The sequence below is a fragment of the Bubalus kerabau genome, chromosome 6 (assembly GCF_029407905.1).
Source record: "Bubalus kerabau isolate K-KA32 ecotype Philippines breed swamp buffalo chromosome 6, PCC_UOA_SB_1v2, whole genome shotgun sequence".
Taxonomy (NCBI): Eukaryota; Metazoa; Chordata; class Mammalia; order Artiodactyla; family Bovidae; genus Bubalus; species Bubalus kerabau.
Window position 1 is genome coordinate 101,833,852 of NC_073629.1, and position 13,332 is coordinate 101,847,183.

At 52.5% G+C, this 13,332-nt stretch overlaps 2 protein-coding genes and 1 non-coding gene across 4 annotated transcripts; 2 read left to right on the forward strand and 1 right to left on the reverse strand.

Annotated features, from left to right (window-relative positions):
• Nucleotides 1-2,494: 2,494 nt before the first annotated feature.
• Nucleotides 2,495-2,611, forward strand: LOC129656745 (U5 spliceosomal RNA). Its single transcript, XR_008716524.1, has one exon. It is a non-coding gene; the product is annotated as a U5 spliceosomal RNA (small nuclear RNA).
• A 2,781-nt stretch (nt 2,612-5,392) lies between these two features.
• BTBD19 (BTB domain containing 19) lies at nt 5,393-11,012 on the reverse strand. Of its 2 annotated transcripts, none has more exons than XM_055586077.1 (8): nt 10,483-11,012; nt 8,962-9,175; nt 8,814-8,867; nt 7,223-7,282; nt 7,055-7,123; nt 6,850-6,981; nt 6,600-6,725; nt 5,393-6,478 (listed from the first exon to the last, which is right to left on the reverse strand). In XM_055586077.1, the coding sequence occupies exons 1-8, from the start codon at nt 10,566-10,568 to the stop codon at nt 6,344-6,346; spliced, it is 876 nt and encodes a 291-aa protein (XP_055442052.1). In that variant the 5' UTR covers nt 10,569-11,012; the 3' UTR covers nt 5,393-6,343. The 2 variants fall into 2 exon arrangements, with proteins under 2 accessions (XP_055442052.1, XP_055442053.1); XM_055586078.1 differs by lacking the exon at nt 8,814-8,867 and adding an exon at nt 8,692-8,797 and having other exon boundaries at nt 7,223-7,289; nt 8,958-9,175.
• A 1,608-nt stretch (nt 11,013-12,620) lies between these two features.
• DYNLT4 (dynein light chain Tctex-type 4) lies at nt 12,621-13,321 on the forward strand. Its single transcript, XM_055586080.1, has one exon. The coding sequence runs from the start codon at nt 12,665-12,667 to the stop codon at nt 13,319-13,321; it is 657 nt and encodes a 218-aa protein (XP_055442055.1). The 5' UTR covers nt 12,621-12,664.
• Nucleotides 13,322-13,332: the final 11 nt, after the last annotated feature.

A 13,332-nucleotide genomic window follows, 5' to 3' on the forward strand; every position in this document is an offset into this window, starting at 1 on the left:
TCCAGCCTGGCGTTCCTCTCCAGATTCATTGGCCAGCTCCTGTTTCAGCAGCCTGGGGGGATGGACAGAGGGACACAGGCAGGCAACAGATGAGAGGTGAAGTGGGAGCAGATCAACGAAGTGGCCAAGGGAATTCTCTGGTGGTCCTGTGGTTAAGACCCAGTGCTCTCATTGCCAGGGGCCTAGGTTTGATCCCTGGTTGGGGAATTAAGATCCCACAAGCCTCTTGATGTGACCAAAAAAAAAAAAAAGTGGCCAATTGAAACAGAGATGGGGGGGTGTTTTAGGAGTTTTGTGCCCAGACCAGTCTCCAAGGCAGAGGCCTTGCAAGTCAGTAGTCAGCATGGCGCCCCAGGGGCATCTTTGTCCAGACAGCAGAGGATCCGTAGGGCCACTGTAGAAACTGAGGCACTAGCAGCCCATGTTGCTGTTGTTGAGTTGCTCAGTCATGTCTGACTCTGCGACCCCACGGACTGCAGCATGTCAGACTTCCCTGTCCACTATCTCCCTGAGTCTGCTCAAACTCCTGTCCATTGAGTTGGTGATACATCCAACCATCTCATTCTGGGTCACCCACTTCTGCCCTCAATCTTTCCCCGCATCAGTATCTTTTCCAATGAGTCCGCTCTTCGCATCAGATGGCTACAGTATTGGAACTTCAGCTTCAACATCAGTCCTTCCAATGAATATTCAGGATTGATTTCCTTCAGGATTGACTGGTTTGATCTCCTTGCAGACCAAGGGACTCTTGAGAGTCTTCACCAACACCACAAACAAAAGCATCAGTTCTTTGGCACTCAGCCTTCCAGCTCTCACATCTGTACATGACTGCTGGAAAAACCATAGTTTGACAAGCAACCAGTGAGGTGCTATCTTTAAGCTGTTTGCTTGTAAAGGTTGAACAATCCCATTGTACAGAGGTCTGGATGATTCTGGCCACACCCCTGGGTGTAGTCTCATCTGATGGATGGGAGGAAGAGGTCTTTTAGTGCCTTTCTCCAATTATCCCAGGGCTCAGTCTCAGCTGACATACATACACACTCTGGGTTCCAGCCACACATTCACCAGGAACAATCCCACCCCCAGAGCACTACCTTCTCACACCCCACCCCACCCCACCCCACCAAGCCAAAGGCCGGAAAATCATGTTCTGACCTAACGTTGGGAGTGGAGAGGGGAGACACCTACTGCAGCTGAATCAACACTGAATCAAAAAAGAGAAGGTGATTGGCTTGGAGCCAAGGGTAGGGGGCACATCCGGTATGCCCAAGAGACAGACCCTGGATTTGGGTCCAGTGGTGTTTGGGTCACTATGGAGCGGCTTTGAGGTAGAGCAGGAGAGCTCACCAGGCTGTAACGGTGCAAAAGATGTTGTCACCCCCCACCCCCAGTTCCGCTTACCAGCTGAGTGAGCTGGAAAAATCAGACATCCTCTCTGAGCCTCAGCATCTTCATCTGTGAAATGGAAGATTACAGTCCATTTTGTAGGCTGCTGGTTTTTCCTTTTAGGATTGTAAATGAAATATTCATGTAAGAAATGGCCTGGCTTCTCATAGGTGCTCTCTCTTGTAGTTTGTGATATTTTTAGCTATGTTGAAAGTCTGTGCTCCGATCAAATGCTTAGTTGAATAAACCTAAAACACTGAACGGTGTCGTGATACGGCACTAGCTGAAGGACTCCAGCCAACTGGAGCTGGACCGCCCCAGGAATAGTCAGTTCCAGGGCACTGACCACAGCCAGTCTTGGGGACAAGTCCCAGTGTTTGCAGGGCAAACCACCCTGTGTGGCACTGTACATTACTCAGCCCTCTGACTTCAACACCATTTCATGGCTCCCCATTGCTGATAATAACAAGATCAAAGCCAAGTCCTTTCCAGGCCTAACTGGATCTAGCCTCTGCCATCTTCCCAGCTCTCTCAAGACAGCTAATGGCCAGATGCACACCCTCATTCAGACACACCACACCCTACTCCAGACAGGCTGAAATACTTTCGATGTTCACCTCCCACGACTTCACAAATGCTATTCGAGAACTCGTTTCCACCTCCCATTCACTGGAACTATCCTTCCAGATAAGTTGGATGCCGTTTCCTCCCAAAGGAGTGGTGACGGCAGGGGTCTGCGGGTATGAAATAACAGGGCTTTAACCTCACCCTCGGTGAGGAAGCGTCGGTTTCCTGGGGGACCCGCAAAGACAGAGCCGCAGCCCTGAGGTGCCCACAGCGCCGCCCAGCCCGGCCAGTGAGTGGCATCACCCAGCGGCGGAGCCGCCTGCGATTTGCATACCCATAGTGCACCACGAAAAGACGATTTCACGCGCTTGAATTCCAGCCCCACGGGGGTTTTTCCACTGTTGGAGGGGACAGTACCTGTTAGAAACCTACGAACTGTGCAAATTCCACTCAAGGTGCCCAAACCGCACGGGAGCGGAGAAACCATAAGTGTACAGAGTGTTACGTTGCTCTGGGAGGTTCCAAGTGAAACTGCAAAAGTATACTCTGGTTTCTCTTCAGATCGTATAAATCTTTCGCCTTTTACTAAAGATTTCCGTGGAGAGGAACAATTCTGAGTCTTTACCCAATTTTTTGAGGCCTCGTTTTTAACGAGGCTACGTTTTCTAAAGTTAAAAATTAGAATTCATCAGTTCGTCATGGGTCTATGAAAGAAAGTCCCAGTTTTTCGAACGAAGTTGCGATTTCGGATTTTTTGGGTTTGTGGTCAAAGTATGGTGTTTTTTTTGTGAGTTTTACTTGTATAGCTTTGCAATAAGTCATTTAGAAGCTTGCAGGTGAAATGGAAAAATTACTGGTTGTTTTTATTTGACAAAGCGCCGAAAGTTTTCCAGATGGCGCTAAAGGTAAAGACGCAGCTAGACATAAAAGACATAGGTTCAATCCCTGGATCCAGAAGATCCATTAGAAAAGAGAACGACAGTTTAACTTCGATATTTATGCGTGTAGAATCTTTAAGACGGAGGCGCCTGGCAGATACCAATCCATGGTGTCGGACACGGCTGGAGCGACTAAAAAACGCGACCATATAGGAAGAAGTTAAACGCAGTAATTCTCTCTCACCAGAGTATGCTCAGTCGTGTTGGACTCTTGGCGATCCCATGGACGGTAGCCCGCCAGGCATCTCTCTTTCTGGGGATTTTCCAAGCAAGAATACTGGAATGGGTTCCTGGGGATTTTACCCACTCAGGATAGAACCCAGGCCGTCCATATTGCAGGCGCATTCTTTACGGTCTGAACCACCAGGGAAGTCCCGGCAGATTACCTGGTTCCTTTCCCAGAGGTTATCTGAGGAAAAAATTAGCTGAGGCACTCTGGTTATGACTTACTTCAGACTGTGTCTGTTCAACACTCACTCAATGCCACTTTTCCATTCTAAACCTTTCCGTTAAGGAGTTTAATTTTTTGGTGGAACCAAGAACTTAAGAAAAAAAAAAAAAAAGGAGATAATGCATAATCTCGGTGAAAAGTGCCCTACAGAAACAGCATTATGAGAGAACAAGGCTAGCTACCAAATGTGTCCTCTTGTCCCTAGATCTACATCCTCTTTAGGGGAGATCACCTAGGCCTGTGGATTTTAGTGAAAGTTGCTCAGTCGTGTCCAACTTTTTGTGACCCCGTGGACTGTAGCCCACCAGGCTCCTCTGTCCATGGAATTCTCCAGGCAAGAATATTGGAGTGGGTTGCCATTTTTTTTTCCAGGGGGATCCTTCCCAACCAGAGATTGAATCCAGGTCCCCTGCATTGCAGGTGGCCCCTTTACCATCTGAACCAACAGGGAAGTGACTTTTAAGTGATTATCATCTCATACCCGGTGTCCTCCAGATTCACAGCCATTAGCAGATCCCACCGACTCCATATTCATATGTGTACTTCGTGCAAACACATTTTAGCTCCTCAAATGTTACCAAGCTAAGAGCAAGGAAAACTTTTCCTCCCAATATTATCTTTTCTTTCAGCAAAAGGAATCATGCTCTGCTTGGTCTGCATTGTGCTTTGCTCACCAAAGACCATGGATTTTTTAAAAATATCACTGTAAGGACTATACCATAGTTAATTTAACCAGCCCTCTAAATTAAACCAGGCCTCCAGGACTTACAGCTTTTCTTCTTCAGTTTTCATTATCTCAGGTAGTATTAAGGGTAATCACATTTTCAGTCTTGAGAAATACAATAACAAATAACTATTTTTAACCCATTTACAACATATTTTTATGTAAAATCCATGAGAAAGAAGAATAACTTTATTTTTTTTTCCAAATAATCAACTAGGGACTTCCCTAGGGGTCCAGTGGTTAAGACTCCGCATTTCCACTGCAGGGGGCACCAGTTTAAATTAAAAGATCCCTGGTCAGGGAACTAAGATGCTGCAAGTCCAGAGGCACAGCCAAAATAAAGTCAGTCCCTAATTTCATATTTATAGTATCTTATTGGAATAAAATAATATTTAAATAAGGAAGCAAAGTCATCACTGAATATTTACAGAGCACTGATTATGTGTCAGGGGCTGGGGAAGTAGAAATGAATTAGGCTCCACTCCTGGCCCCAGAGATCTTTCTTCAGGGAGATCTGGATCCTCAGGAAGACAAAATACACAACAAATGAAAGGAAAGGATGGGGAGTCCTCAATAACCAAGAGAGGAAATCCAGGGATAGAATGCCAGTGTATTTTTTTTTTTTTTTTTTTTTTTAATTTTTGGCTGCGCTGTGTCTTCATTGCTGTGCACAGGCTCTCTCTAGTTGCAGCAAGTGAGGGTTACTCTTCTTTGGGGTGTGAGGGCTTCTCATTGCCATAGCTTCTTTTGTTGCAGAGCACAGGCTCTAGTGCTCAGGCTTCAGTAGTCACAGGCTTGAGGCCTCTAGAGCCCAGGTTCAGTAGCTGGGGCCCACGGCCTTAGTTGCTCCAAAGCATGTGGAATATTCCCGGACCAGGGATAGAACTTGTTTCTCCTGCATTGGCAGGCAGATTCTTATCTACTGTGTCACCAGGGAAGTCTGAGGACCAGTGAATTTTTGCAAAGGTAGTTGTTGAGAGAAAATTTACTAATGTTTGGAACCACCAGTATTTTGAGTGCTCTAAAAGTGAAACATTATATTTTGTCCAGAGGGCAGTGGGTAAATAGAGAAAATAAAGGCCGTAGGGCTGACAATTTTAGACAGGTCGAGAGGCACTGTGGGAAATGGTTGGGGAGGAGGTCTCCACTAGAGTGAAGGCAAGAAGATTAATAAGAACCTGTGGCAGTAATTCCTGCCACAGATAGGACTGGTTGAACTGGGGTAAGAGAACTGAACCAACTGGAAAGATCTTGTAGGAAAGGAAGAATAATTTTCCCTCTACTCTCTGAGTTCTTGGCTGAGACCTTTGTAATGAGACAGCTTAACCAGAGAAACAAAAATGGAAGTTTATTAACATGTATATCTCACATATACATGGGAGATACCCAGGGAAAAATCAGTAACTCCCAGAGGTGGCCGAAAATACCTGCTTAAATACTTCCTTCAGCTAATGAGGAAAGAAAAGTGGGGAGGCCAGATATGGGAAGGCCGTCAGGAAAAAGCACCGAAAGCAAGGAGGTTTATTAAGCAAATCTTAGTGATTTCACAGGAAGTCTCCTGTAAATTAGTCATCCTTCTGTACAAAGAGGGAGACACCCTTACCAATGTAGATTTAGTTTATAAAAATTTCCCCTACAAAAGGGTAACTTTTCTGTTTTCAAAACGTCTCCTTTTTCTCAAAATAATCAGCTTAAAACAACCCTATGCCAAAACAGCATATTTTGGGGTGGCATATTCTGCTTTCAGTCTTTTAAGAAATAGAAGCCATGGGAGGCAAATGTGAAGAAGAATAAAGCAAGGATGACATCTAGGTTTCTGGCTTTAGCACCCATGGAGATGAGAAACACGATGGGGGCAGAACTGGGGAAAGATGAAGGACAAGCACAATTTTGGATTGAGTCTTAAGTGTCTGTGGGACATATGGAGAGAGATCGCCAGGAGCCAGGTCTGGAGTTAAAGAGGGGGCTGAGTTGAAAAGATATGTGGGAATTACAGGAGTAAAGGAGGCGGGCGGTAGTGCTCAGAGACACACGCGGGCACAGAAACTGCTTTCGGGCTTTGCGCAGGGTTGGAGGCCAAGGCTCAGCGGAAGAGCGCGGCGTTCAGGCCCGCCCACCGACGGAACCTCACCCATAGCGCCTGCGTTTGGCACACATTGGTACTTCCCGCCCCGACTTGCGAAGCATTCTGGGAGCGGAAGCCCGCTTTGAGCGCCGAGCGTGTTGGGAGCTGCAGTTTAAGAGAGGCGCAGAATGCTTCGCAAGTCATGGCACTGGTCACTTAAAGGGCAGATCCAAAAAGCGATGATGCTCCCGGGGCAGAGTGCCCCTCCGGCGGCGGCATGGGGTGCCCCGGGCCGCATCCCCTCTCCGCAGAGCGTGACACTTCCACGCCTCCACGATCTGTTCCACCTGCGAGGGATGCGAATCACCGCGGAGTCCCGCAGTGCCCACCTTATCCCTCAGACCCTGGACCACGCCCCCCTCGCCTCCCCCCACAACACGATCCGAGATGTGTTCCCCGCCTCCGCACCGGGATGAGCGGCTCCCGCCGGTTCTGTTCTTCCAGGGCGCTCAGCTCTGCCGGAGCCAGCAAGGCCAGTCTCAGCTCCCGCACCACTGGGGCCGCCACCTCGGCCACAGGCCGCTCTAGCACCGCCTGCGGACGTCAGCACTGAACCTGGGCGGGCGGGGGCACCTGCCCAACCGCCTGCTCTCCTGGTTCCTGCAGCTAGAGCCTCTTTCAGCACCCCTACCTCCCACTCCCTTCAGCCCCTGCTCACCGCGCCCACGCGCGCCCAACTCCGGGCTGCCAGGACCAGCTCGGCCTCGTCCACACAGAGCTTGTCGCTTCGCAGCAAGGGCAGCAACGCGGGCGCAGACAGCTCCAGGAAACCACGGGTCCGGAGGGTCTCCTATGGGTCCGCGATTGGGTCAGGGAGGAGCAGAACGAGGGGTGTGGGGTAGGGAGTATGCAGTGGGGAGTACCTGGCTGTGAGCCTCAATGAAAGCCACACAACGCTCCTGCAGCTGTCCCAGGCCAAAGGTTACAGCAACCTGAGAGCAGAATGAAGGAGGTCAGGTTGGACATGGAGAGGCCGGGCAGCCTGGCCCTCCACACCGGAACCTTCTGCAAGCCTGTCCAGCAATACCCACCTGCAGGGCCTCGCAAACGAGCTCCACGTCCAGTGCCTTCACCACAAACTCCAGGCACAGCTGGGAACAGAAACGAAGGTGGGCTGTGCCCAGATGTCCCTGTTCCAAGGCCCCAGCCCCAGGCCAGAAACAGTGAACAGCCTTGGAGCAGTGAGCCACCCAGGCTACTAGCAGCCCCAGGCCTACGCAGACCTCCCAGGCCAAGGGAGGCGGGGAATCACAAGGCCTGAGACTAGGAATAGCAAAGCCAAGCCCAGCAGCCCACCTTTTAGTACATTCCTCACTAATCAGACTAGATAAGACCCATGTGAAAATTCCACTCTCCTTTTCTTTCAAGACACTTATCTTTTTCCACACTTTTCTCTGAACTCAAAGACACTATTTTAACCAGAAACTTGAATTCATCTGTGACATCTCCCTCTCACCCCCAACATCCAGAAAAGCCCTGGGTAATGCCAGTTCACAGGGTCAAACCAGCCAATCCTAAAGGGAATCAACCCTGAATATTCACTGGAAGGACTGATGTCAAAACCAAAACTCCAATACTTTGGCCACCTGATGTAAAGAACAGACTCACTGGAAAAGACCCTGATGCTGGGAAAGATTGAGGGCAGGAGGAGAAGGGGGAGGCTGAGGATGAGGTGGTTGGATGGCATCAGTGACTCAATGGACATGAGTTTGAGCAAACTTGGAGATAATGAAGGACAGGGACGTCTGCTGTGCTGCAGTCCATGGGGTTGCAAAGACTCAGACACGACGGAGCCACTGAACAACAGCACTAGTTGCTAGTGCGACCTCAATTTCTACAGCAACTGACCTATGGACAGTGCCAGTTCCACTTCTCTCAAAGGCAGGCACTTCTCTACTGGGCAACCACTGCCACCCCTGTCCCTATGGGACTGGTGAGCCCTTCCTATGGCTCCCAATCCCTTCTCTTCTTAGCTTCCAAATCCTCACTACCTGAAACCTCCACTGAAACTCAACTGCCCTCTGGGTAAAGGAAGTCCAAATTCTTGAAGGTCCTACAGGAACCAGCTCCTGGCACCCTCTCCAATCTCATTTCTTCCTCTCTTCCTTTCACACTCTTAGTCCTCTTAGTCTAGCTACACTAAATGTCTCACCAGTTCTTTTTGTGCCTCTGTGACTAGAATACCATCTTTCCTCTCCCCGCTGAACAAAAATCTTACCTATTCTGCCCGATGCAACACAAATGTTTCCTTCTCCAGGAAGTAGTCCCCTCTTCTCCTTCGTGGTGAGACTAGAAAGACTCTCTGTACAGTCTCAGCACCATACGCCCTTCTCTGTCACACTTCTTATGCCACTGGGTTAAGCGTTTTTCTTGTGCCTGTCTCTCTTTGAAGAACAGGGATCAAGGCTAGCTTATCCCGGTATCTACACCCCCATATGCCCCCACAGGGCACACACATATCCTTTTGCGCATAGGCATGCATCAATGCCTGTTTATATAGAGATACCCATACTTCTTTCTGTATTGGTGCACATTCCTCTCCAGGTTAGCGGGTGTGTGAGGCAGGGTGTGAACCTCGCCCATAAGAGGCAGGGGAAAGGAGACGGCTGCCCATGAACCCACCTCTCGAAGTTCCTCCAGCCCATACTCCACAGCCGCCGTCAACACCTCGAGCACCTGCAGAGTGGGTGGTTGGCATGGTAGAAGAGAGTCTTCCCACCCCTCAGCCACCCAGAACTTGCCCACCCAGACCCTTGCCCAGTGGGCTCACAGAGTGGCGTTGCAGCTTGGCACTGTTGGTATACAGAAACTCCAGCACCACCAGAAAGGCCTCAGCTGGCACGGTACTCAGCACCACAGGGCTAGGCACCCCAGGGCCTGGCTCTGAGCTCAGAAGTCGCTGGAAGAAGTTGCATCTACACGCCAGCAAGCACCGGTGGGCAAACACCTCCTGCCGTTCTTGACCGACCACAAAGCGAACATCACTGTGGGAGAGAAGGGCAGAGAGCCAGGAAGAAGAGGCTAGAGTCTCTGTGTAACTCTAGACTTTGCCTTTGCCCTCTCTGGGCCTCCGTTTCCTTATCTGCCATATAAGAGGCAGTCCCTCTAGCAAAAGGTCTGGGTCACACAGGCCTGGTTCTAAACACAGCTCCAGCTAGGCAAGAGAAGCCTAGGGAAGAGATTTCTGACCTACTGCCTCTCAGGTTTCTCATCCCTGAAATGAGATGTTCATCCCAAACCCTAGGGTGGCTAACATTAGGTGGCTAAGTTTGATCACTGAGGGGGCACCAGGGCTGAAACAAGATCAATCCCAATGTCCCTCTCCTCCCCAGCCTGTGACTCTGGTGAAGGGAAACTCTTTTTGGCTTCTCCTCCAGACTGCAAACTCAGCTTTTTCAGCCTCCTCCAGACAGGAGGGGGGAGGAGGAGGGTGTGGAGGGCACTGACTGCAAACAGACACGTCAGTGATGCACTATCATGGGGCCAGACCACATTTTCCATTTTCATGATCACTTCCCGCCCCAGCTGCTGGGCCTCTGAACAGCACAGTGGGTAAGGGACAGATGATGAAGCCTGAGCTTCCTGGAGTCTTCTAGGCTCACATCCAAGGCCTGGGGGGCAGGTGGGCTGTGGGGGCGGGCGGGCGGGGGGGTGGGGGGTGGGGGGGCGGTCCACTGCTCAGACCAGACTGCAACGCCTAAAGCAGTAGGGTTACAGAAATCGCCAACCTGTGGGAGGACCCCAGCTCTGAAGCAGTGGAGACAGAAAGCTGCATTCTGGTTCCTCCGACCGGCCCTGCCCCTGTACTTGGTCCCTGGTTAGAGACACTACAGGCAGTGAGCCCCAGGCAGTGCGCTTGAACTACTTCCTGTCTGTGACTGGCTCAATCTCTTGAGCTTTGTTCCCCTTACAAGTCCCCAGTTCCCAGAATAGGATTGTCTGCTCCTCTGCCTCCCCAGGGAGGCACTCAAGTTACACTCCATTTCTCAGGATCCAGAGGGCAGAGGGCTTTTCTCTGCCAGGAGTCCAAGATCCAAAAAAGGAAGGCCTTTCCCTGAAGTCACATAGCTGCTCTGAGCACTAGTCCCCACTGCCCCCACCTCTGGCTCTCAGGCTATCACAGATACTGCGTGATCAGTAGCCATCCTCTACACTCCACTTCCCCAGGCTGAGTTCACCTGGGAGGAGGGTCAAGTTCTAATTCTCCACTTCCTCTGTACTCAGAGATTCCTCAGTCATGGGTCCCAGCAGAGCCAGTTAGGGAAAACCCACAGACAGGCACCCCTCTCACCTGTATAAGGGGTTGTTGACGAGGCTCCGGAGTGCTGTGGAAAAAGGTGCGGCCTCCCCATGCACAACCAGTCCTGGGGTCTCCATGTGTGGGGCAGGGGACTAAGCAGGAGGAACAGCCTAGGAGGCTTGTTATGTGTGGGAGAGACAGTACATGGAAGGAGCAGGAGGCCTGGCTGAGCCCTAGAGCTGGTGAAGAGCTAGAAAGGCCTGAGAGGGAGGGATAAGAGATCCAGAGGCCTGTTTGCTGAGAAGCTAAAGTTTAGGAATGAGGCAGGAGAGGCCCAGAAGGCATCAGCGGCCAGTGGAAGAGGCCAGAGGCTTGGGGACTCAGGGAGGGGACCAAGAGAGGCCGAGGTGGAGCAGACTGGACTGGGGAGGAGAGGCTGGCTGCGGATGAGGCCCCAGCTGGGAGCCTGCCCAGGCAGCGCTGGGGTGGGAAGCCTGTGGGTTTCCACGGAAACTAGAGCCCGGCCAGAGAGGAGGCCCCGCCCAGCTCCCACAGGCCCAGGGAAAACTTCAGCCCTAGAGGGGCCCTAAGCAGAGTTGGAGGGTCTTAGCATCCTGGCCCCTGCCTGTCCAGGGTTCAGAGTTCAAATTTCCTGCCCCTCTCTCCCCTCCCCCTACAAGCATACAGGTTAAGCAGACCTGAAGAACTCCCATCAACAGGGAAAGTCCTTGTCCCCATGGACCATTTTCAGGGTCCAGAGCTGGCTTGTTTGGGAGGTGGCAGTCCTGGGCCTCCCAGAGAGGGGTCAAGTGAGGAGGTGTCAACACTGACAGAGGCATCATGGTCTCTGGCATCCCTGAAGTGCCACCACAGTGCGGGTGGGGGCAGTCTGGGCACTAGGGCACACAAGAGGTGTGGACAGCAGGGGACTAGGCCCAGGACACTTAAAAGTTAGGTCAGCAGGATTCACTGAGGAGTGAAGTCACCACTGTTGAATCAGATCTGAGTTCCAGTGGGTCTCCCTTCCCCCTCCCCCAGCCCAGAACTGAGGAAGTCATCCAAGCCCCACCCTAGCTGTATACAAGGAACGGAAATGTTTGTCCTAATTGAGGCTGATGGGGAGACGATAGGGCCATGACGTGCTCCTTCCTGTAGGCCCGGATCCTGATTCCTGAGCAGCCACCCCAGCAGCCTCAGGGTTTCCCCATACCCCAGGCCTCTGCAACTTGCTCACTAGTAGAGACAGCCTTCACAAGGGGAGAAATGGACAGTGGCTCAAGAGCCCTGGGGTAGGGGGACACCTTTCTGACCAGAGCCCCCCCTCTACATCTGTCCCTTCACTCACACTTGTATGCCCTTAGGCTCTAACCCCCTGTTGATCCCCCTCCCCTGATGACTCAGCCACTCTGCATTCAACACATGCTTACAGTAACACTCCCAGGTTAAGCTGGAGCCAGGACTGGTGAGAGGGAACCAGGAAGAGGAGTGAGTGCTTGCCCAGCAACCCAGGGCAACTCCACAACACAGGCAAGGGGCCCTTACCCTCCTACCTGCCAGTCAGGTCAGTCGGGCAAGGGCTGTTAGGAGAGCGCCTGGAGGACACAGGCTGCAGGTGCCTCAGGTGCCTAAGGAGTTTGGGGAAGAGGGCAGCCATCCCAGAACTGACTCTGGAGGTAGGGCCGGAAGCCAAAAACAGGCTGGAAGGACCATCCTGAGTCACTAGCCCCAGGCTCTGCCAGACACCCTAAGAGCAGGGAGGGGGTGGAGGATGGCTGGATTCAAGACTCAAGGGGGCTAGAAGGATCTGTGGGCTGAAGGAGCTGGATCTGTCTGTCCCTCCCTCTGGTTAGGGGGTGGAGGCGCCACTGTCTAGGCGCAGGCAGAGGGCAGATACATCTCAGTTTCTGCTGGTGAGTCAGGTGGGAGGGAGGTGTACTTGGAGCTCATTTTTCTAACGTCCATAGTGCTCAGGTGAAGTGGAGCTCAGGGGGTAGGGAGAGAGAGATGATACTCTGAGCAGCGTCTCTTCCCTTGTTGTCCCTAACAGCCTTTAACCCTCTAAGCACCCAGGAATCCACGCAGCCGGGAACTATTTGATTCACCGGTCCGAAAAACACAGGTAAGGAGGGATTAGAGGGTAAAAACTCATCACTAAGTAAGAGACTAGATGGTGTACAAGGATAGCTAGTGAGGGCCATCCCATCCAAGTGTGGGTCTTCCAGCCGGCAGGTCCATGGCTGGCAGGCCTGTGGCCCCCGGACGCCAGGAGGAGGAGGCCAAAGATCATGGGCTGAAACTATCAGCAGCGCGGCCTCTAGGCCACCTGCCCAGCATTGATGAAACCCGACCAGCTGGCCTGGGCCCGGCCTCCCGCCGTGGCTCCGTGCTAGGTCCAGTCTTGTCCTTTTCACGCCGCAACTCGCTGGCAGGGCCAAGTGCAGGCCCTGGGGGTCGACGCCCATCCCTGGGCCCCGTGCCCCCTCTAGGCTCGCGGGTCAGCTTCTCTGGCTTGCCCCTGGCACCCGCCCGCCAGATGGCGCCCTCGTACCGCACGGAGCCGGCGCCGGGGGAGCGCTGGGAGACCGCGCGCGCACAGCAGGCCCTGGAAGCAGCGTTGGCCGAGGGACTGCGGGACGCGTGCTACTCAGGCGCTGAGGCCGGGCGGCTGGCGCAGGAGCTGTGCGAACTGGTGCGCCTGCGCCTGCGCGAGCTGAGCCCGCCGCGCTACAAGCTGGTGTGCAGCGTGGTGCTGGGGCAGCGCGCGGGCCAGGGCGTCCGCGTGGTCAGCCGCGCGCTCTGGGACGCCGCGTGCGACGGGTTGGCCTCGGCTGCCGTCACCAACACCTCGCTCTTCGCCGTGGCCACGGTCCACGGACTCTACTGCGAGTGAGGAGGCCCTCG

What these genes read in the sequence shown, in the direction of transcription:
- BTBD19 (XM_055586078.1), bottom strand. Translation starts at nt 10,568, where the DNA reads ATGGAGACCCCAGGACTGGTTGTGCATGGGGAGGCCGCACCTTTTTCC. An exon ending in GCTGCAACGCCACTCTGTGA is followed by an intron (nt 8,798 to 8,957) that starts GCCCACTGGGCA and finishes GTTCATGGGCAG; the next exon opens with CCGTCTCCTTTCCCCTGCCT. An exon ending in AGAAAGAAGTATGGGTATCT is followed by an intron (nt 7,290 to 8,691) that starts CTATATAAACAG and finishes CCTTCGTTTCTG; the next exon opens with TTCCCAGCTGTGCCTGGAGT.
- DYNLT4 (XM_055586080.1), top strand. Translation starts at nt 12,665, where the DNA reads ATGGCTGGCAGGCCTGTGGCCCCCGGACGCCAGGAGGAGGAGGCCAAA.